Source organism: Tursiops truncatus, chromosome 13 (assembly GCF_011762595.2).
Source record: "Tursiops truncatus isolate mTurTru1 chromosome 13, mTurTru1.mat.Y, whole genome shotgun sequence".
NCBI lineage: Eukaryota > Metazoa > Chordata > Mammalia > Artiodactyla > Delphinidae > Tursiops > Tursiops truncatus.
In genome coordinates, this window is record NC_047046.1 from 75,282,096 (window position 1) to 75,306,262 (window position 24,167).

Sequence of the window (24,167 nt, forward strand, 5' to 3'; positions counted from 1 at the left end):
ATTTGCATAATAATTCTTTAATTAGCCAGTGTTATTTGGAGGGAGGGCATCTTCTCTTTTCACTTTTATTTGCAGCTGCTTTTTTTATTTTGCCAAAAGGAAGATTACTTGGGGTTAAGATATTCTCATTTAACAGGATTTCCCTTGGTAACTGAAATGTTTTAGAAAAATCTTTTATCATTATTAATATACTTTTTTTCCAGACTTTTTTGGTCTAAACTTCTTATAGACGAAATTAAATCTGAACATGATTTAATTTAATGAATACCTGATTGACATCTTGTCTCTTCCAGTTCTCCAATTTCCATTCTGAAATATACAAATAAACACCAGAGCTGCTGTTAAGAATTTTTTTAAAAGATAAATCATTTTATTATTATAAGTGGTCAGTGGAAACAAAAGTATTGGTAAAGTTCATTTTAAGCCAAGTATGAACAAAAAGCGTGCTTAAGAAGGAAGAGCTATAAATTTTTTAAACTAGAATTTTAAAAGAATAACTGAAAAGTAAATATTTGATATTTTCTATGATAGTATATTAATTTGGAAATAATTTGGAGATAATTGTTTCAAAACATCCAAAGGCTAAGGAAGGAAAAATGGTAGTAAAAGGCACAATGATAACAACTGTCAGCATGACTACAACTAATGACAGTCATGTTCCAGGGAATTATTAAGGCAACCAATAGCCCGTTAGTCAATCTAAGCTTTTCTTTTTTCTGTAATGAGAGTTGCTTGCAAAATATTTGAAATTTTTTAGCTCTGATGCTCCTACCGTCACTAATCCCAAATGTGAAAGTAGTATAGTGAGTTACTATTAAAACTGCCTCATGCCCCTATCTTTCTACATATAAATTCAGAAATTTCAATAAACAGTAATCAAAACAAATGATTATGAGGCCATGTCTTGATTTTAAGACTTTGTTTTTGACTTTAAAATATATTACCCAAAGGGTTCTAAGGCATTTTTATGATGAAATTTTCTTTAATAAGCTAAAAAAGTTTAAAAATATGATCCTAATTCTACCAGTCAGCTACTAAAAATTCAGACTAATCACCTGATGAGGAAAAACACGTACATTCCCTTTCTCTGTAACTTATGATACCAAATACCCATATAAGAAAAAATACATTCTTTCAGTAATGATTCTTGAAGTCATATGATTCTAAAACGTTAAGTCACTGAGAAATCAACTGCCAAAAGAAAGTTCTGTCTCCTAAGTACTCAATACAAACATACTATTTAACCTAGCTTCTATTTAGATTCAATCTAATCCATTTAACACAGAGCATAAGAATATAAAATGGTGCAGCTACTTTGAAAAACAGTTTGGCAGTTTGCAAAAAATAAAACGTAGAGGAACACATGACCCGTTAATTCTACTCCTAGGTACCTGCCCAAGAGAAATAAAAACACATATGCACTCAAAACCTTTCACACAAATGTTCATTGAGTCATTATCATAACAGTCCAAATGTGGAAACGACCTAAATGTCCATAAGATGACAATGAAATATGGCATAGACATACAATGGAGAGAGAAGTAAGGAGTGACTGCTAATGGGAAGGGATTTGGGGCGGGTGGTGGCAATGAAATGTTTTGTAATTAGATAGTAGAGGCGATGGCATAATCTTGTGAATATACTAAAAAAATTTAATCATACACTTTCAAAACATGAATTTGATGGTATGAGAATTACATCTCAATAAAAAATAAACAAAAAAAAAAGAAAGAAAGTGTGTAGGAAAATTTTATTATACAAACCAAAAAGTCTTCTATGGTAGAAATACCTAATACAGCTGGGAGTCCACATCCCTGGAGAAGGTTTTAAAAGGAACATTTCTAGGGCTTACCCAGACTCATGGAATCATAATACCTACAGACAAGGTCTGGAAATCTGTAACTTTTTTTTTTTTTTTGCGGTACGCAGGTTTCCCACTGCTGTGGCCTCTCCCATTGCGGAGCACAGGCTCTGGACGCACAGGCCCAGTGGCCATGGCTCACGGGCCCAGCTGCCCCACGGCATGTGGGATCCTCCCGGACTGGGGCACAAACCCATGTCCCCTGCATCGGCAGGCAGACTCCCAACCACTGCACCACCAGGGAAGCCCTGTAACTTTTTTTTTTTAATCTGTATTCTTAACAAGTGCTTTGAATGAGTCTGACACAACTAATCCAGAGAAAGGCATTTGAGAGGCATTTATTTTGTCCAATTAGTAAAAGCTTTGAAACGCTAAAATACCCTTACCTTACAAAATAACCAGAGCTCCAAGAAAAAGGAATTCCTTTTCACCATGGATTGAGAAGGAACAGAGGCTTGGGCAACAGAGAGAGCCTTCAAAAGTACTAGAGACAGGGCAAAATCTGTCCGGTTTTGAAATATCAATTGTGACATATGTGTGATTTATCTAATTGATAGTCTTTGCAGGTAAGATCTAAGCCAAGGGTTTAATCTAAGTCCTGGAATAATAAGGTTTGTGAAAAAAAATATTAAAACTTATACTTGAACTTTCACAAGGCAAATAACTAACAATTATATTTCAAGCTGAATATTATAAACCAAATAATATGAACTATACAAAAGTAATACATAGAAATAGTAATGACACAAATATCAAAATGAAAGCTATAACTTGAAAAGTAATTTTTTTAAGTTAAACTTTGGTTTTATTTTAAAATGTCATATTTATAAAAACAATAAAGATAAATGTTCATACCTTGCAAATATGTATCATCAAATTTCTGAGCTAACACTTTTTGAGGATACTTGATTCCAGCTCCCCAAGTGACAAAAGGAGTACAAGTCTCTAAAGGATGACCAGCTCCATGGGAACCTACAAATAAGACACAAAGAGTAATAAGACAAGTATCAATATATAAGAATTAACTTATACCTAAATATTTTTTAATACTTAGTTTTAAAGAGTTGATCTCTATATAGCTAATTCTAGCCACCATACTCCCAAATGTTTGCATCTCTATTTAACAATTAGTTTTTAAATATTCCCAAAGAAAGTCAGAGCATCAACAACAAACAGGCAAAAACAAAAAGCAGAACATCCGTTGAGTGACTGGTTGAAAGAAGAATAGGAATAATAACAATAAGACTTGGAGGAGATGCCACCAGAGTAGCACCAAAGGCAGAAAGAACAGGGAAAGCTCCTTTGGGGAGTAACCACCCAAGTTTGAGGCCAGGTCTGCTCTGAAGAGGATAGCAAAGTCTCTATATGCTTTTCTTCCAGGCCACTCTGGCTGGTATAGCCAAAAGCCCTTTATAAAGTGGAACTGGCTCACAAGAATTCTACATTGTGATTTGGTGACCCAAACCTCAGCTTTGCCTTATTTTCTTCTCTGTGCACACACTGTGTTTGCCTTGGGAATCTCACAGGGGGGATAGGCTCATCTAGTAGTACCCTCAGTAATACCACCTTAAACTCACCCCCTCTGCCATCACATACAGTTAATTCTAGGTGGATAAATAATCAGTATGTTTTGTTTTCTTCACCACACTTTTCTCTAATTTCTCATGTTAAATGAGAGTATATTCCCTTCATAGTTAGAAGAAAGATTATATAAGATCAGTCTTTTATACACTAACATTTTATGCATGCTATTATGTGCTAGACAGTTTGCATATACTAAGATATCTAATCTTCTTCAACATTACAAGATATTTGCAAGCTACATTTACCACTGCTTTAATCGTAAAGTATATATCACTTAGAAACAGACTAACCCCAGTCTGTCATTCCATGGTCAGCAGTAAAGATAAATGCTGTTTTCCCATCATTTCCGTAAAAATCTTTAAGAGTAGACACAATTTCTTTCAATCCCTCATCAACTATTTTAATATTGTTCAAGTATTCCCTGTTTAAAAAGAAAGAGAAGAGAAAATTAAATTATATTAATTACATTAATTTGGAAAAATCAAATTTATTCAACATGAACTTATAAAATCAATAACTTGAAGTACTTTTAGATCTCATCTTCAATATTTTTTTAAATCAGAGCTCTTTAGATTGTTAAAAGTAATTTTCTTCTCCTCTTAAAGAAGTAAAAAAATCTGGAATCATTTTCAAAAATGATTTTTAAAAAGATATTGATTAGCAAATAGATTTTAAGGAATGCTTTTTAAGTCTCAATTGCAACAATGATGACTTTTAAGTTCATGCCTCTCATAATGTAAACTATATTGCTCTTTCCACATTAGTAACAGGTAAGCATCACTGTTTCAACTATACAATATTTCCATCCCTTAGAGTGTTTGTGATATAAACCACTATAATATATTTTGAACAAACTATATTTAAGCTTTCCATACAGTTGAACAAGGATGGTTTGGTATAAGTTCTATCACTTAAGACAATGCATTGTGTTAAAGAAGGGAAGCATGAGGTATTCATTACTGGCAGCTAGCCAATAGGCTTTGCAGTTACTTAGACTAATCTAAATCAAATTCAAAATGAAGAATAAAAGTATAACATGAATTCTTCCTTTCTTACGGTCTTCAGAAGTGAGAAAAATAGTTGCTGTTTTATATAAGGAGTACTACTGAAACATCACATACAAAACTTTATACTATTATCTGCTAGATACAGCACTGATTAAATGGAACATAAGGAACAGCTAATTACGTCTTTTTGTGATATAAATATTAACACCATAAAAATGCTTTTTATTTCAAAATTTACTAAAATACTTCTAAAATATGAGTTTTTTCTCTCTGACCTGATAAATGAAGAATATGGAATACACATACAGGATATATTTTACTTATATTAATGTGCAGTGTGGTCACAGCACATGTGACTTTAGCCACTATATCATACTACATCTCATATAAATGAGAACTTATTCTACTTTAGAGTTATTTAAAATATAAGTTCTGTTGTGATCATTACAAAGAAAACATTATAATAATATTTTAAAAGTTCAAACAGGCGTTTCCCTCAAAACCATGAAATTAAACACAGCATTAAAATTACCTTGACGATGGTCGGTGAGCATGTCCATTTGTATCTATTCCTAATAAATGTAAGAAAAAAACTATTTTGTCTTCATTTAGTTTAGAAAACAAAGATTGGTTGTTTCTGGCAGCATGAAAGAATTCCTATATGTAACAAATCAGTTAAAAAATTTTAGTTCATTTATTTTATTTAAAAAGTAATTCCAATGAAAACATTTAATTAAATTTATACATAACTATAAAATTAAATTATCCTATTTTGTTTAAATTTGTCTCAGGACCTACCAACACAAAGTACTTGTCAGTTCAGACATCTATGTTCAAATAACGAGTGAGCTATTTTCTGTGTTATAATTAGGCTGAAAAAAGTTTATAGAACGGGGATCTCGTTTTCATGAAGTTCTCATAACATTGAATAAAACATAGCAGACTGAAGAACTATTTTGACAAGAGTCAAAAGTAAAACGGTACTAGTGGCAACGGTTTAGGAACGCTTTATGAGTTTAAAATGTTTTCATACTTCTGTTGTCCTATGTTACCACCCTAGTTCAACCATAGTCTCTCATTTGCAACATTGCAAATAGCCTCCTATTTCCTTTGTCCCAAGACTAGAATCTGTTCTTCACATTGTATGATAGAAAAATGTCCACTTAATGAAAGGAAATACGGTTCAAAAATGATTCATTTCATAAAGATAAACTGGATTCATAAAGCCCTCTAAGAAAAGGATTCATCCTGTGCTTACATACACATGAACATGTAAGCAAGTACCTATGGAGAGTATCTTTAAATTATTTTAAATAAGTCAACAGACTGCCAAGATATATAATTATTGTTCACATAAATGAACTATAGAAGATGTTAATTTTAAGAATAAGAGGTATTTAACTTTCCAACAAAAGTCTGAAATATTTTTTCAGATAATTCTTCATTATTACAAACATTAAAAATATAAATGGTACCATTAGAGAAACCATCTAGTCAAGAATAGAAATAATTTTTTTTAAAAACATAAACATAATGCTACCAATCCTCCTTAAAAACATAAAATGGCCCCCTAACTTTCATATATGTATGAAATGTATATTCTACCTAGCCCCTTTCAAATACATTCTAATTAGCCCCTAAGAAATTTTAAATCTAGATGGAAATGGCAAGTTTTTCAAGAGAACGGAATTATATTCTGAAGATATAATTGAAAGCTGACAAGAAACAAAAAAACTTAGCAATTGAACTTGAGTCAAATTTACAATTTGTTTCATGACTGATAATATTCAGCTTTGTAAAAAGTGCTATTCATTCATATGTGGACACAAGATCTGGGAAGCCATCAAACACTAATCTTACAGAGCTCAGCCTATTAGATTCCCACTGCCTTTTAAAAAGTTGGTCTTTTGCACCTAAGAGATAGAATACACTCCTAGCTTCTTTCCCCTCAATATTTAGTATAATTATGCCCACCAATCCCACTTTTCTTAGCTCAAAGACACTCATTCATTTTTGTACTTAACAAATATTTATTATACCTCATGGGAGACTGCTAGATGACTACCCCAGCATGCAGTCTCCCTTTCTCTCCAAGTAAAACCTCTGATTTTATGGGACATGTCAGTGCTCCAAACTTAAAACCTACATATTTCCTATTCTCTCTCACAGCTACATGTGCCTTTTTGGTTATGGCCAATGAGATATAAGTCAAACATTTTGGTCAAAGGACTATGTGGACCTAAGGTTTTTTGAAATAAATTTAATTTAGTAGGACAGAAGGTCCTTTTCGATTCCTTGTACTGTTGGCCTAAAACATTTAAAATAATGGCTGGAACTCCAGCATCTCTTGGGTCGTTAGACAACTCTGAAGCTAAAACCATGCTCTGAGGATAGAAGAGAAACTTAGGAGACTGGGTCTTAATGACATTGTGGAACCACTATGACAATCTTGGACTGCATCAATCTTGGGCTGCATACTTCTGGCATTATCTCTTATTGAGATAGAACTTCTAAGCAATATTTTTTTTTCTATTACAGAGTTGAATTTAATCTAAATTAATCATGTATCTATGTACCAGAATACATGATAGGAATTTAGATTTAACAATGTGAAAAAGACAGTATCTCTGCCATAAGATGTATATAGCATTGAAATTGTTTGGGTTTTTTTGTTTGTTTTGTTTTGTTTTTAAATCCCCTCCTTTTTGCATAAACAGTACAGAAATGCTTGTTAGATCCAATGGCTTATAATATAGGCAGTTGTAAGCTTAAATAAAAGCAGAGTTCCTTTTAATCCTCTGGGATGTATTGGAACAGTTAGTCCTCACACATCTTTTTTTTTTTTTCCATTCTTTTTTAGATTCTTTTCCCATAGGATTGAAATTGTTGCCAATGTATCAAAAATTACAGCATAGCATAATAAGGTACTAAGACAGAGGTATTAAGGGAATATAGAAGAGGGTTCTCTAAGTCAAACTGGAAGTGGGGTAAAGCAAAGGGAAGTCATGGAAGACCTAATAGAGGAGATAGCTATGGATATTTTACCACAGTTTTTTAAAAAGTGAGTAGAAATTGGCATATATTTGTAAACCGTTTGACTAGAATTAAGCATGAGTCTCTGGCCAGGGCACAAAGTCCAGGTTGGACCCCTGACTCCCTCTCTAGCCTGATCTCAGACTGTGCTCTAGTAAGTGTTCCTGCCATGCTAACCTCCCCTTTTCTCAGTTCCCCAAATCCATTATGCTGGCTCTCCTTTCAGGGCCCAAGTTTACATAACGCTGTTGGCCTGAAATACTCTTCTCTATATGCAATCCAGATCCATCCATTTCTTTGTCTCGTATACTTCTCCAGAGACTATCTCAAAACTCGCAGGAAAGTCTTCCTCTAACTGTTTAGTTTAGATCAGAATTTTCTAAAGATATATTCTTAGTCCCTGCATTTTTCCTTCACACTACTAATCACTGTTGATGATTTCATATTTTTGTTATTGATTAATGTACATGTCTCTATCATATCTTATGAAGTTGTAGGCAAATTTTTTTTCTGGTCACTATCATATCACCAACTAGCAGTGTTGAAGTAAAGTAAAAAAGGCATAAAATCAGGCCAGTCATTAGCAATATCTGCCTATCCACAAGGAATCAAATCCATGATTTTGGAACATTTTTGGCATGTTTATGAAATTAGAAGCCAAAGGCCTTTAAGCAGATACTAATATAAGTCAATTATATTAAGAAGTGATAGCAAAATAAATTGCTAATTATTTTTTTGAAGAGATTTTATTTAACTTGAAGGTCTTCCCTTTTGACAAAAGCATATGTGAAATGAAAAAAGAAAGCTTCAAGGAAAAATATTCTGATAAAAGAAATAGGGTTTATCAAAGAACACATTGAGCACTTAATTCCTGATAAGTAAATACAAAGAAAAATGCAGACACATACTGACTGTTTACAAACAAACAATAAAAATGACTACATTATGGAGAAGTCTGCAATGTCAGTCCAAAGACACTACTGGTAAAGGAAGAATCATTAAGGGTCAATCAATGAATGCTTCTTATAACAGATGAATTATGAGTTATAATTTGGAGATGAGAAAGAATAGATTGACAGAAAGGAGTGAGCCAATATCCACAGCTGAGATTTTTACACAGTTTTTGAAAATATAAATTCTATTGGATTCCTGGTGAAGCTGATGACTGTCACTAACAAATAGTCCAAAAAACTCGATATCTTAATGAAATTCAAATATTTTATTATGATTAACTTGTGAATTTGTTTTTGCTTATCTAATTTTTCTTTAAAGTACAATTTTTTTTTAAACATCTACTTTATGTTACAATAAATGCATTAGATTTGAACAGCATTTTTCAGAAGACTTTCAAACAAATCACATGGTCTCACTACTTGTAAGAGACTGGTTCTGTGGTCAAAGAAAGATCAAGAAGGTTTACCTAGGATGATTCAGTAAACTAGGAAAGAAATGCAGGTTTCCTAAATCCAACCAAGGGCTCATTTTACTGTCAGAAACACGGAATTTAAGAGTTAACTTTTTTTTTAATAAATCTATTTATTTAATTTATTTATTTTTGACTGCATTGGGTCTTTGTTGCTGCGCACGGGCTTCCTCCAGTTGTGGGAGCTACTCTTCGTTGCGGTGCACAGGCTTCCCATTGCAGTGGCCTCTCTCATTGCAGAGCACGGGCTCTAGGTGCGTGGGCTTCAGTAGTTGTGGCATGCAGGCTCAGCAGTTGTGGCTCGCAAGCTCCGGAGCACAGGCTCAGTAGTTGTGGCACACGGGCCTAGCTGCTCCGCAGCATGTGGGATCCTCCCAGACCAGGGATTGAACCCGTGTCCCCTGCATTGGCAGGCGGATTCTCAACCACTGCGCCACCAGGGAAGCCCAGAGTTAACTTTTTTAAATTATTTTTTTTAAACTTCTATTAATTGGTTATTGTAGAATGTGTAATTTCCTAGAATCCAGTCTTTTTAAAGTAGTATGCTACAATAAAGAACTTTCAAGTTCATACAAGTAAAAAAAACTAAGATGCATTTACTAACAAGTCAGTTTCTAGTACATTAGGTACAAATACGTGTGCTGTAGATTAGCCACTCAATAGCACGTACCTTCACATTATCAAAAACCCAGGTATCCAGTTTTGTTGCATCCTGGGCACCAAAATCCTCACTGTAAGCGTCATAATTATGTGCAAAAACATGGTTTCCACTAGCACCTGAAAAGGAAATTTGGAGAAAAAAATTTTTAATGATCTGCCATGGACCATAGTTTATACTATAACATATGCTGTTGTTTTAGTTCTCACAGTAATATATTCCAATTTTACAGATACACTACAAATGAGTTAATTAACTTGCCAAAGTCACAGTGCTAATGAAACACGACAGCACAAAAGTAAACACCAAGGTTTGTCTCCCTGTAAGGATTAAACTATTCAAAGAATTTGTGCATCTAAGGATGGTACAATCTAAAACAGATGAAATCATTTGTTTTACAAAATTCCCTAACCAAGAAGAAAATTCAAATATTTCAATTCTTTTATTCATAAAATATGTGCATTTTTCTCAGTATAAGGGAATAAATATTGCTTATTGCCAAATAGTTTGAAAGGGTCAACAAATATATTAATCTTACATATTTGTAGGATTTTATTAAGAATCTAATCAACTTAGTGAATTTCTGAGTTAGGCTCTTACAGCTCATAAGTAAGAGATATAACAAAATAATGACAAATCTCTTATAATATCAGCTTAGCTCTAATGATACTATTCTACTGTTCAGCCATTCTACTTCCCACATTCTAAGTAAAGATCTGAGTTGGTCTGTGAGTTGCCAAAAGAAATGGAACATTCTTATTCGATTATCTCCAATTCAGGCGTCCTGTCCTATCAACTGTAGTCAGAAGTAGGGAGGTAAATTTGGTAGCCATAGCAACTCAATCCATTCTCACTACCACCAGTCCCCCAAAAAGCTTAACTGCTTTCCAAAGAAGGGAGTATATAAATGGCAAGCAGTATGAGTTTTTTGACCTGCGCTACATAATAATGTTCTGTGACTATGATACAGAAAATTCTGAATATCTGTTTTGCTTTTGAGACATATAATAATCTTTAGTAATTACAATTATTATATTATATTCTTGACTAAGTGTAAACCTTTTCATTAGGTGAAATGATCATAATGCTCTCACTAAAAAGCATTTAATGACATAAAATTCAAATGGAATCCAACTGATTTTAGAAAATAATGTAAATGAATTCTCTAATCAAGAGATGTTCGAATACTTGCAGATTCATGCAGAAATACAACACATACAACAAATCCAAATGGCATGATCCTGAATATATGCAAATAGAAGTTATAAATATTAACATTGAAATCTTTATGTGACTATCTACTAACTTCTTAGTAATAATCTATCAAAGTAAAATGAACCAGACATCTACATCATCATCATAATGAGGAGTTACCATCGTCATAATAAGCATTTTGCTAAATGCTTCACATGAATTATCTTATTTAATCCCCAAAACAAACCTAGAAGATAGAAATTATTATCATCATCACATTTTACAGAAAAGAAAACTGAACTTCAAAGAAGTTATCTAACTTGCCCAAGATTAAAAAGCTGTTAGATGTTAAGAGTCATACATATACCATTTCATCGAATCCAAGGTATTAAAAACTGTATAATTCAACATTTCAAGTACAACTAAGAAGGAAAAAAATCAAACTGACATGTCTATTTATTGTAATATACACCCTGATTTCAGAGATGTTAAACATGTAAAACCATGTATTTCAAAATCAATAAAATATAGTATATATTTTAAATTACCATATTGATTTATTGCCTATTTAGTAGCTGAGGAAATATAATCAATGACTTTTACCTTTGGCAAACATAGCCAAGATGTCTGGGCTCCCCCAGCACCATGTGTGCCTGGTTTCATTAATAAGAGAATCAAATTCTACAGGATTTTCCTTCCATCCTTCAGGTAATTGAGAAAAAAAAGCAAACAATGACAAAAGTAATATATACATGATGAAATATCAGTATATCCCCTAAAGAAGTATTTTTCAAATAATGACAATGAGGATTAATTGCAGAACAAATGCAAAACTAATAACGGATTTTGTTACATGTATTATATTACAATTTTTTTAAAAAAGCTTACAATAGATAATTTACTTCTTACTAAAATATAGAATCACTTTTGACCTTTCGAGTGTTAAGATCTAGGAAATCCATGAATCCATCCAATCATATTCTATCAATAGCACAGGATGATAAAAAGCTAAAGCTTAATTCTTGAGTCAATCCCAGTTTGTGTTTATGTGAGTTAGGCATGCTAAAATACTTGTCAAAAGTATCTCAAAACAGGGACTTCCCTGGTGGTCCAGTGGTTAAGACTCCATGCTTCCACTGCAGGGGACATCGGTTCGGTCCCTGGTCAGGGAACTAAGATCCCACATGCCACGCAGCATGGCCAAAAAAAAAGTATCTCAAAACATACTTCACTTTGTGTCATGATTCAGTGTTAAAGAAGCAATATTTTTGCAATAAATTTTTCATGTGATAAAAATTATCTAAATAGACAATACCTTTGGCAACTGCACTGACGTCTTCATAAAACCCTGCTATCAGGGCTACATGGCCTGGCCGAGATTCAGTTGGCACACGTGTGTGAGATATCCCCCAGCTGCCTTCATGCATTATGATATTCCTAAAAGATGTTACAGGTGAATAGTTAACACAGACTATGATCAAATGCTCTTTTAAGGCTTTAGAAAAATAAGATTATTACTGAAGGAATCCAGTCAAAAGAGTGAGTCAAAATTTAAGAAGGAATCTTTCTGATCCCATTTGAACCCAGTCCTATCCCTCCCACCAGCTGGATTCAGTAGCACAAGAAAGCCCAGGTGAGACAAAGAACCACTCAACCACTGTACAGGATCACAAGACAAAATACACCATTATTGTTTAAAGCCACAAGTATTGAAATGGTATGTTACATAAGAAATCACTGATATACACAATATTATTTTGTCAATGTTAAATTTTATTAGGTGTGATGGTGGTTAAATTATCTACCTAAATTTGAGATTAAAACAGGCCAAAATTTCTTTTGCTAAAATGTATCAACATTCTTTAAGTTGTCTAACAGTGATTTGCAGAATTTGGGGGAAAATTCAAAACTATCAGTAATGCTGCTGCAGGTAAAAGGCCAGCAGAGCAACAAGTTATAAAACACTAATTCATTGGTAACAACTTTCAAGATAAACTTTCAACTCTCAAAATGTTCTGTAGAAAAGTATCTAAAAGTGCTAGTTTAGATACATTTAATATTGACATCTCATAATAAAACCAACTTTAGTCAAATATATACATAAAAAGTAAAAGGCTTAAAAAACCATTGAACCACCTGCTGAGGGAGAAATATTTTTTAACTTCTTCAGTTATGTAATGGAAACTGAACTCAGAGAGAGGAAGGTATAAAGAAATGTGGATACTTCCGTTGAAAACATTTTGATCAGATCATATTTTTTAAAAAACAGTGAGGAACAAGTAAAACCTTTCAAAAAAAAAGGTTTAGGAGAAGCTAGAATGGCATACAACACAAGGAACATCAACTGTGAGCCCTTTGCCCTCTATGTAACACCCCAAGGAGAAGCAAGTGGTACCAGAAAGCCTTGCCTTTGCCTTAACAACCAGTATATTTTATATCTTATTAATTTTGCAATGAACTATATTTCTCTCCTTTCTTCGACAACTAAGAAATTCAACCAAATATATCACCCCAATTTTTAAACTATTCATAGAAATTTATGTTACACATTTTTGTGTACTGAACTTAACCCAGGCTTGATCTTATTTTCCTACTCATATTTTCCTATTGCCCGGAGTTGCTCATTTATTTGCATACTTTAGTATATTATGCATTTCTTTGAGGGACCATAAATTTATTCCTGGAAATTCAACATAGAATTCAGGTTCATTCATTCTTCTAGCAGTCAACAAATATTTATTAATTGCCTGTATGTTCTAGGAACTAGAGATAAAGTGGTATATAAAACAAAGTCCCAGCCTTAGTGGAAGTTGCACATGCTAAGTAGTACTATAAGGAAAATTGAAATAGGGTAAAGAGATAGAAAGAAATCATGACAGGGGCAGGAGAAAGATAGACGATTTTAGATAAATTTCCACTTGAATTTGAGTTTTAATCTCTCTACAACAGCATTAGGAAGGGCTTTTGAGGGGCTTGCCATAGAATCAGAAAAAGAACAGTTGATTGCAGGAGTCCCCTAAGTCCCCAAAATTAAACATTTCTTTTCAAAGCTACTTAATAGAATCCAAAAATTACATTATGTAGTGATATAGACTTGGAAGGGCTTTATATATTTTATAGAAGATGTATTTTGAGTTGAAGTCTATATTTTCTAGTTTGTAATTGGCAATTCACTAATAATTATGCTTGTCATTAATAAGAAAAGGACAATATAGTGAGTTGTAAGCCAGGTTTCAGAAATTAGGACAAGTTAGGCCAAGCAGCTAAGGTCATTCATTTCGATTCACCTGATATCAACTTCCACAATAAGAGAAATAACTCCTAGAAGGAAATAAACTTGCTAATCTCTATGGCAAAGGCCAATGTATATGTGCCCTATTCTCTTTCTCATCATCACTCCTCTACCCAACATGAGATAAACAGTATTAGCATGACATTTTCCAGAGATGTCTTTGTACCAGTTGACACGCTTACCTAATAAATGGTGCCCTAGTATTTCCATTTTCATCTAATTCATAAAGTTTATCTGCTCGCAGGCCATCAGCAACAAACAGCACTAATCTTTTCGCTGGGGGAGGCAATGGTGTAAACTGAGGAGTCATTCCATGAACCAAAGGAGATGTAAAATAAATGTCAAAGATAGAGGCGAAGAACACCAAATGTATAAGCAATCCCAAAATAGTGTACAGCAGCATATCCTGTGTAACTAATCTTCAAGAAAAACTGAAAAGAGGGAACAAAATTAAATTTGGGTAAGCCTTAGTGCAATTACATATATTTGCACTTATTTTGATGACTACATATAGATTGTATATTTTAAAATATTACATAACACAGCTTCACCTTTATTTATGATGGTAACAAGCATTATTTAATAATGAGATAATACAGAAATAAAATATGATAAAGTACACTCAAGCAAAAAGTTCAAGTATCATAAGTAATTAGCACCAATAAACTATTTATAATAAACTTAAATGCACACTAAGGTCATAAAAACTAACATAGGATCAAAAAACAAAGAAAGAATTAAATGAGTCCTAAAATGAGTTAGGGTTCAGTCAAGTCAAATCCTGTATAAGATAGAAAATATAACTCATGGTGGTCTTGGTTACCCATGTGACAACCATTGATATTCTCAGAATTTAACATTATTTAACTATTTGTGCTTCTTTTTTTTTTTTTTTTTTGACTTTTGATTATCAGCTCAGGACAGTTTTAGCTTCTCTTGACTATCACCAAGTTGAGCAGACAACATGCATTTTGTCCATTTAGTAGGGGAAGGAAAAAGTAGTTAAATTTCATCTTTGCTTCAGAAGATTTACACTCATTAAGGGAACACTTTATTTTAGTTCCCTGAACCAATACAAAAAAGCAGAGGGTTACATTCATTCATTCAGTAAAAATGTTCTGTGCACGTATTAAGTGCATAATTGTGTGCTGGGGAACTACAGAGACCACCAAAGTGACACAGTCACAAATCTGATGAGCTTACAAATACTTAGGGAAGGAAAACTAAGCAATGTGTAACATTTAAATAACACATTTAAAGTATACCATTAACTGCCTAAATCAATGGGAGTCCAGGGGAGTGCTTTTCAAGCCAGTCTACAATTTGCTTTTGTTGATGAATCTCTACCCAGATTATAAATAACAGCAAAGTACTCTAACTTGTCCTTGTAATGTAACTGCATTAGTTACACATAGTGACGCTTGGCTGAAAAACACTAAACATGAGTTAATTAATTACAGATACATCTTATTCTTCCTGGCCTGAAGAAGTACATTATGAAAGGAAAGGATGGCAAAATATCCTGCAAAAAAACTGAAACATTGGGGAAAAAAACCTTATCGAAGTCAAGCATATAATAAAATAATAAAATAAAATAGAGAAAATGGTCAAATTATGGGCCACTTTTTTCTTGGGAGAATCAAGAGTCAACTAAATATCAAAGATACTCCACAAATTATGAAAGTCCCTTACTGAGTAGATGCTATTCTGCAATCTAAGGCAACACTCTCAGAATAAATATGTATTTTCCTTATGAGCTTTGACCACATAGCAACCCCCATCTTAATAATAGCAATCTGATTATAAAAATAAAATCACTGTGGTAAGTTTGGAAATATAGAAAAATTACCTACAGTTCTACTACCTAAAGAAAAATCTGTTCACAGTTTCTTACAATTTTTATCCTATCTACATTTTTATAGAGGTTCACAATTTTATATAGATTTTTTCCTTTATTATACATTAACATTTCTGTTATTTAAAAAAAAAAAACCCACCTTTTCCTACACATCATTTACCATTACCATAACTCTATTCTATGGGTGCATTTTAATTTTCCTGATCACCCCCATATTGTTAAGCAGATTTTTACTATTAAAAGTATCGATGTGAGTAATCTAAATTTATATATAATTTTTATGTTAATTTTTCAGACATTTCACATTATGTGCTTAAGATACTGCCTATAAGTACAGTCACTCAGTCAAAGGCTATGAACATCTTTAAGGCCTTTGATATGCTATATATGGAAATAATTGTTTCAGCAGAATACTGATTCTCCTAATGATAAGTTAATTAAACACTTGCAATATATATTTCTCTTGCTTATCTCACAAGCCCTCCTTCAAATACACACAGTACAACAAACTAAATTTGATGAATTAAAAAGGAGACATTAAGCAGAATATTCTAAAGGACAAGATTTCAAATATGGAAATTATTATTAATATCAGTGTTTCAAGAGAGGAGGGTGTGATCAACTTTATCAGATACACTTAAAGACTGGAGTAAGAGCAGGGCAGCAAACTGAAGTCCTTGTTAACCTTACTGAGGAATTTCAACAGAGTAGTGAGAGGTAAGCCCCATGAACGTGCTTGCTCGAAAGTAAATGGGAGGTCAGGGAGGGAAAGACAGTGGGATGAGTACAGCTCTTTGGGAGAATGATAAGTCTCAAGAAAAGTTCTTTTCTTAAATGAAAATTGATGTATGGCCAATAGAGGGTTTTCCTCAGCTAGGAGACACTAGATCTGTGTGCTGAGGAATGATTTCAAATGTAGAAAGAAATTAATGCTGCAACAGAAAGGTGGAGTAACTGCAGGAGTTAAAAATCCTTGTGAAAGCAAGAAGAGCTGGAGCCTACAGCACAGTGGAGCAGCTGGACCACCCTGCTGTGTCTGGGACACACCGCCCCCCGGCTTTGGGCACTGGAAGTCTTGCATCCAGGGAAACAGCTCAGTTCCAAGTGAACTATCTCTGGGCTCTTCAGCTGGCTCTTCCCATGTCGGGCTCCTTCTTATTTTTCACACCATCTTCTCAAATGTCGCCTCCTCAAGGTTTCTACACCACCCTAAAGAAGACCCTTTCATTTTACCTGATTTAAACAATGACACACTCTGTATTTATTGTTGAAATTTACTTAGTGATTCTCTTCCGCTAGGATATAAGCCCCATAAGGCTTGATATCTTGTTCACCACTGTTATGTCCTACCTACTGAGAAAGTAGGTGCTCAATCAATGTTTTTTCAGGAACTTATTAAAATGAATGGCAAAGTAATTTTGGGTAAAATGAATCCTACTTCAACAACATTTATTCAAAACCTACTATTTTGCAAGTATTATGCTCAGCAACAGAATTTGAAAAGTGAATAGACATGGACCACATGTCCGTGTTGAATACGCATGACCACATGTTTTAGTAGGACCACAAAGAACGGGGCAAAGAACCCAGCCAAAGCAAGGAAAGTCTTTGAAGATATATGGGATATTAGGCAATCAAAAGATGTATGCAAAAATACAATATCTAGTAGCCCACTTTTCAATGCTAACAAGGAGCCCTGTGATAATTCTTTCAGATCCAAAAAGTTACCTACTAATGTATGTTTTTAACCATTTTTTAAATATATGCCTATTAAGTAAAAATTACCACTAGTTCATACAATTGTTTTTCTTTTGAGTATAAGGGTTCTTGTTATAATACATTCCACTTATTTAGAGTTAATTATTCTAAGGTCAATAGTCTTACTAAATTTTTTCTGACGCACTCTAATGAATGGCATCTATTTTTTAATTCTTCAATCAACTTTATTAAAGTATAATTTATATACAAAAATGGACATTTTACATTTTATAAGTTTTGACCAATATATACACTCATATAACCAACCACCAGAATCAAGATATAGAATATTTTTATCATTCCAAGAAGTTCCCCCATGTTCCTCTGCAGTCAAACCCTGTCCCCACAGCTCTGACCATAAGCAATCACTGCCTTCTGTGATGCAAGATTAATTTTTAGCATTCTGAAGTGTCATTGAGATGGAATCATGCAGTATGTACTTAACTGTATCTGCTTTCATTCAGTATTACATTTTTGAGATTCATGCATGGCTGTGATTCTGTTGTTTGTTCCTTTTTAATACCGAGAAGGATCCATTGTATGGATATACTACAAATTGTTTATCTATTTACCTCTTGATGGATATGTGAATTGTTTCCAGTTTTGGGCTATTATAAATAAAGCTTCTATGAACAGTAAATGACTTTGTGAATATATGCTTTCATTTCTCTTGAATAAATATGCAGAATTAGAATTGCTGGGTTAAATGGTAAGCAGATGTTTAAACGTATAGAAAGAACTACCAAACTTTTTCCAAACTGTTTAACACACCTACAAGCAATGTCTTTAAGTGTTTTAAAACTTTATTTTATTGACAATCTATAATTTGGCTATAAATGTCATTTTAGAATTTACTTTTATAGTAAGTATAATGTGCTTTATAATTTCTTATATATTGTTATAATGTTCCCCCCACTCTTGAGTATATTCAATTACAGTTAGTTAGTGGGAGTGTAGTGGTAACCTATTGTGGTTTTAACTTACCTTTCCCTGATGACCAATAACGTTGAGCAACTTCTCATGCATTTAATGAACTTTTTTTAATCCTCTTTTTTTGCCCTTTTCACTTTTTAAACAGCGTTTTTCAAATAGCAGTACTTTTAAATTCTGATTAAGTTCAATTAATTTTCTTTTGGTGATTGTATTTTGTGTCCCACCTAAGGAATTTTTGTAAATGACAACACTTTAGTATAGATTTTTAACATTTTTATTTTCAAACAATTCCAAATTCAGAGAAAAATTGCAGTAGTGGTATGAACATCCATACACCCCTTAGCCATATACATCTAACGTTAACATTTTTCCCACTTGCTTTATCATTTTCTCCCTCTTGCCTCTCTGGTCCCTGCCTCACCTCTTTAACTTACCCCTCCCATGTGTGCGGGTGGGAGGTTTGGGGGTGTGTGTGTCGCATAATATTGTTTCTGAATCACGTGAAGATAAGTTACATACACTATGGCCCTTTATCCCTAAATACGTCAGTGTTTATTTCCTGAGAATAATGATACTCCCACATATACCTACAGTAGTGTTATCAACTTCAGTACACTCAACATCAGTATTTTTATCTAATCTACCATCTATACTCCAAATTTTTGAAGTGTCCCAATAATATTCTTTATAGCATTTTTATAGCTTTATTGAGGCATAATTGGCCTATAATAAGCTGTATATATTTAAAGTGTATAATAATCACAGTCAAGATAGTGGACATGCCCATAACCCTCAAAAGTTTCCTCATGCCTTTGGGATTCATCCCTACATATTTCATTTTTTGATATTATTGTAAATGATATTTTTTATTTCAATTTCCCCTTGTTAGTTCTTAAATTACCACTGATTTTTATACATTCACTTTGTATCCTGCAACACTGAAAAATTATTAGTTACAGTAACTTTTATGTAGGTACCTTTTGATTTTCTAAAGAGAGAACTATGTCACCTGTGAAAAAAGGACTTCTTAGCAATCTATACTTTTTTATTTATGTCTCACGCTTGTTGTACTCTCTAGGACCTCTAGTATAATGTTGAATAGGTGTAATAACAACAGAAATCCTTGCCTTGTTTCCAGTCTTAGGGTGAAAGTTGTCAGTTTTCCAGGTTTTGTAGATTCCCTTTCTTAAGTTAAAGAAGTTCCCTTTTACTCTCAATATGCAAAGAGTTTTAAACTGTGAATGAATGCTGGATTTTGTCAAATGCTTTTGTTGCATCTATTGAGATGATCATGATCATTCGGTTTTTCTCTTTTAGTCTCCCAATGTGGTGAATTACGCTGATTGAATTTCAAACGTTAAACCAAGCTTGCACTCTCAGAATAAACCCCACTTGATCATTAAGTATTATCCTTTCTATATACTATTGGATTTTATTTCCTGAAATACTATTTAGCATTTTAAAGTAATATTTATTAGAGATATTAGACTATAATTTTCTTTTTTCTCTGGTTTTGGTATCAGACAATGCATTGGGAAGTGCTGTTACCTCTTTTATTTTTTGGAAGAGGCTGTGTAGAATTTATATTATTTCTTCCTTTCTTGTGTAACAGAATTCACCAATGAAACCAATGGCTCAGAGTTTTCTTTGTTGGAAGGTTTTTAACTATAAATTCTTCATATACAGAGAGATGTTATGATTATTTACTACTTGTTGAGTGAGTTTTGGTAGTTTTATCTTTTAATTTGTCCATTTGTCCATTTCACCCAAATTGTCAAATTTATTATTCCAAAATTATCCATAATATTCTATTCACTTATCCTTTTTTCTGTCGTCTAGCTCAGGACCCCATCTATCAGGTATCATATTTAGTTATGCAAAGTAAGTCATTTTTCAAGTACTTAATTCATTTCAGTTAGATCTTAAACTCTATTTACAACTAAAGTACATACTGTATATATCTAGATGTACAGAGGCTCATACTGATTTAAATACTCCTCTTTACCATGGAAACCTGAGTACTCTCCTTTCCATGCTTATATATAAGGAAATATGTATATCACTTCTCACTTTCATTTGTATTTACAAATAACTCCCTGGACTTATGTTCTTTCTTTTCTCCATTGTTATTACACAACTCTTCTATATAAAGTATCAAAGTTTATGTGTCAAAGGATAATACAAATTTTCCACTACCCAAAACCTTACTGAAGTAGTGAAACAAAAATTGTATTTGAGAACTTTGACCCTGAAGCTGTAACAGCCAACATAAAAATCTAGCTCTGTTAGATAGTGACAGTGGGATCCTAGTCAAGTCCCTACCTTGCACTCTCAAGCATCACTTCCTCAGGGACTATGCAGTCCAAATCAGAAGCCAAAACCTTTACTTCAGTTTACAATTATATGGCTATGACTCTGACTATTTGTAGTAATGTCTGTCTCTATCATTTAAAGCTGATTCCAGGACAGCAAGACAGGCTTTCTCCAGCACTCTTCACAGTCCTGGGCACTTACTAAGGACTAATAAATGACTTACAATTATCATTTCAAAGGTAAATGTAATATGCAGGATAGCCACTAGAGGCTGCCTTGTTTCTCTATTTATTCCTCCTCCAGAACATACGCATGAACTGTGAAGATTCAGGATACTTAAAAACAACCACAACAACTTTTATGTTTAAGTCATTTACTATACATAAAATTTCGGTGATTCCAAAATATCATTCTTCACACACTACTTATTTTATTATTGCTAAGCACATGTAATTAAGCAATATTATTACTTAATATTTCTGTTTTTAAAAAATCACTTTTTATTCAGATTTAGTGAAAAAGAAAACTTTGTCATGGATGAATCATTTGGAAACCACCAAAATAAATGAGTAATTACTAAAAATTTTAAAATACACATAACCATATATCAATAAAAGTTATTTAGCTTATATCTGTGGGATGTTTACCACATGCTAAAAAACAATGTTAAAAAATTAGAATGTATAAAAATGTATAAAAAATTAGATACTTATAAAACTTTAAGTCAATGAAAAACTTGCATTTGAAATATTACTTGTGGTTATTTTAAGACTACTAAAGCAAAAAATAATTTTTTAAACATGAAAATGATTTAAGTGCTTGGAAAAAGGTGATCTTTTATATTTTCATCACTAAGATACAAACTTCAATGACTATCCATATTATTCAGTGAAACATTAGCTGTAGAGACCAAATTAATGCAGATCTTGCTAAGTAGAAAGAAAATTTCTCAACAATATTAACAGCAAATTATTAAAAGCAGAGATCAGCAATTATTAATATTCTAGTATGTGCTATTTCTTAAACATTTTAAATTGGTAAGTAAACCTCTATGTATTGCGGAAGAGAAAAGTACTTACTGAGGAGACTGGCCAGTTGATTTGTTACAGGCTTGGAAGGTCACATAAACAAGTCCATGATTATAGGATACGAAGTAGAATCAGGAAACTACAGACGTGTTATAGGAAGCCAATCATGGAAGGACTTCTACATCCAACTCCTTACAACTCTCTGAGGAAACATATTTTAAATCTATTGATATTTTCAACTTTCATTTTAGAAATCAGACCTTAAATTAAAGATATTCCCTTTGGGACCTACTACCTTAATTGCTTTTTCTGGCTGTAGCTACTAAACAATTGACAAGGGGTTTGTTTTGTTTTATTTTTAAAAGTCTGTCAAATGTTCTCCATATACTAGTATAACATTAATTGAGAACTGACTATAACATTTATTGTGTACTAGGTACCAGGTACGGTGACAAGCACATTCCTAATTCTATATACTTTCAGCATCCCCTCGACAGATGAGGGCTGAGAGAAGTCAAGTAACTATTTAAAATTCTCACAGTGGGCTTCCCTGGTGGCGCAGTGGTTGGGAGTCCGCCTGCCGATGCGGGGGGCGCGGGCTCGTGTCCCAGTCTGGGAGGATCCCCCGTGCCGCGGGGCGGCTGGGCCCGTGGGCCATGGCCGCTGAGCCTGCGCGTCTGGAGCCTGTGCTCCACGGCGGGAGAGGCCACGCAGTGAGAGGCCCACGTACCGCAAAAAAACAAAACAAAAAAACCCATAAAAGTCTCACAGTAAATAGTTGGCAGAACTGGGATATGAACTTTAGGCTCTTCAACCTAATAAGCACAATCCTCTAAGGGAAGACCCTAAGTGCAGGGACCCTAAATACAAAAGATTTCTAAAATTCCCCATTACAGAGATGGAAATATTGTACTATACAAACAACCCATTTCTAATCATGCCCTTTCCATGCCAGTCCCTAATCCCTTCCATTCCTCCATTCCAGAAATTGGTTCCATTTTCAGTCTCTCTGGCAAACTCAATAAGGAGCAGCAATCCTTTTAGCTAAGAAATATGTAACAGCATTGACTAGTTTGGTACTAGTTTTCTAAGATCCACGATCTTTTTTTTCCATGCTTTTCTTCAATATATTATGGCTCACACACAAAAAAATTTAGAATTCAAACATTAGGAGCTAATGTTCTATAAAAAATACTTTGAATTCTTAGTATTAATAACATCAAAAACAACTTCTACCAAAAATAAAACGAAAAACCCAAAGCCTCATTCAAATGAAAAGTTTAGTTTACTGAGCCTGGGTAAACTGAAATTAAAGCCGACATTTAACTGTTGGTATACACTTACATGTAAACCAATAACCTGACCTAAGGCTATATAAGAACGCTATATTTTTATTTTTCCACAGACCTAAAGGATATACTTCACTGCTTCAATGTAACATAACTTACCTGATAACATAATTATTGCCACCTCTATTTTGGTGCTTAAAGGAAGAACCTATGCAGAAAGACAGGGAAATCTAAAAGTGCATAAGTGGCAAACTTTGTATACTGTGCTAACATATTTGTATACTGTCCAATATATATATACTGTCCAAAGTATACTTTGTATACTGTCCAAACTTAGTATACTGTGCTAACATTTGATAAAGGATATCAAAACTGTCAAAAGCAGCCAAGTTTGAAAACAATTTCTCAGTTCCACAGTCAGTACCTTGACTCCAGCCTAAATGTACAAGTCAGAAATGTTGCAAGGCATAGCGGAGAAAGAATGGCTATGGACATAAGAGAACTGACTTTAGTTCTTTGAATACTTATTGATGGAGTTGACTTATCCGGGTCATTGAACGTCTCTAGGACGTTTACTTTTCCCTCCACTGAGGGACTGCATTTGATATTTTGAAGCATCCCTGTGTATTAAATCCTGAGATTCTAACAGTTTGCTGCTGAAGTCGAGGCTATCAGGGTATTCTCTGATCCACGCAAATCCAAACCTCTGAGTTCCATTTTCCATTTACTCTCTCCACCTCCCACACCCCACCCTATGGCATCCTGCCCTATCACTACTAACTCGGTGGCGAGAAGGCGCTCTCCTAGGCCTCCAGGGCAAACGGATACACGGCTGGGAAGGCAAGGAAGAGAAAGGAAGCCGCATTCTGACTACAGCCCCTGCCCTGGGCACTTGCCACACATGCGGAGAAAATGCCATCAATTGGCGGCACACAG

At 33.7% G+C, this 24,167-nt stretch overlaps 1 protein-coding gene across 9 annotated transcripts in view; it reads right to left on the reverse strand.

Annotated features, from left to right (window-relative positions):
- The window catches only part of PIGN (phosphatidylinositol glycan anchor biosynthesis class N), a 107,266-nt gene that overhangs the window by 82,827 nt on the left and 272 nt on the right, over window positions 1-24,167 (reverse strand). For 4 of the 9 annotated variants that reach the window (XM_019937170.3, XM_019937168.3, XM_019937174.3 and 1 more), the window contains exons 2-11: window positions 21,994-22,144; window positions 18,653-18,825; window positions 14,235-14,483; window positions 12,076-12,197; window positions 11,364-11,462; window positions 9,579-9,685; window positions 4,985-5,109; window positions 3,736-3,866; window positions 2,717-2,833; window positions 269-309 (exon numbers count right to left, since the gene is read on the reverse strand). In XM_019937170.3, coding sequence (XP_019792729.1) covers window positions 269-309; window positions 2,717-2,833; window positions 3,736-3,866; window positions 4,985-5,109; window positions 9,579-9,685; window positions 11,364-11,462; window positions 12,076-12,197; window positions 14,235-14,455 — 963 coding nt within the window. In that variant the 5' untranslated portion in view covers window positions 14,456-14,483; window positions 18,653-18,825; window positions 21,994-22,144. The remainder of the gene's footprint in view (window positions 1-268; window positions 310-2,716; window positions 2,834-3,735; window positions 3,867-4,984; window positions 5,110-9,578; window positions 9,686-11,363; window positions 11,463-12,075; window positions 12,198-14,234; window positions 14,484-18,652; window positions 18,826-21,993; window positions 22,145-24,167) is intronic. The other 5 variants (XM_019937169.3, XM_073790791.1, XM_019937172.3 and 2 more) reach the window with 5 other exon arrangements.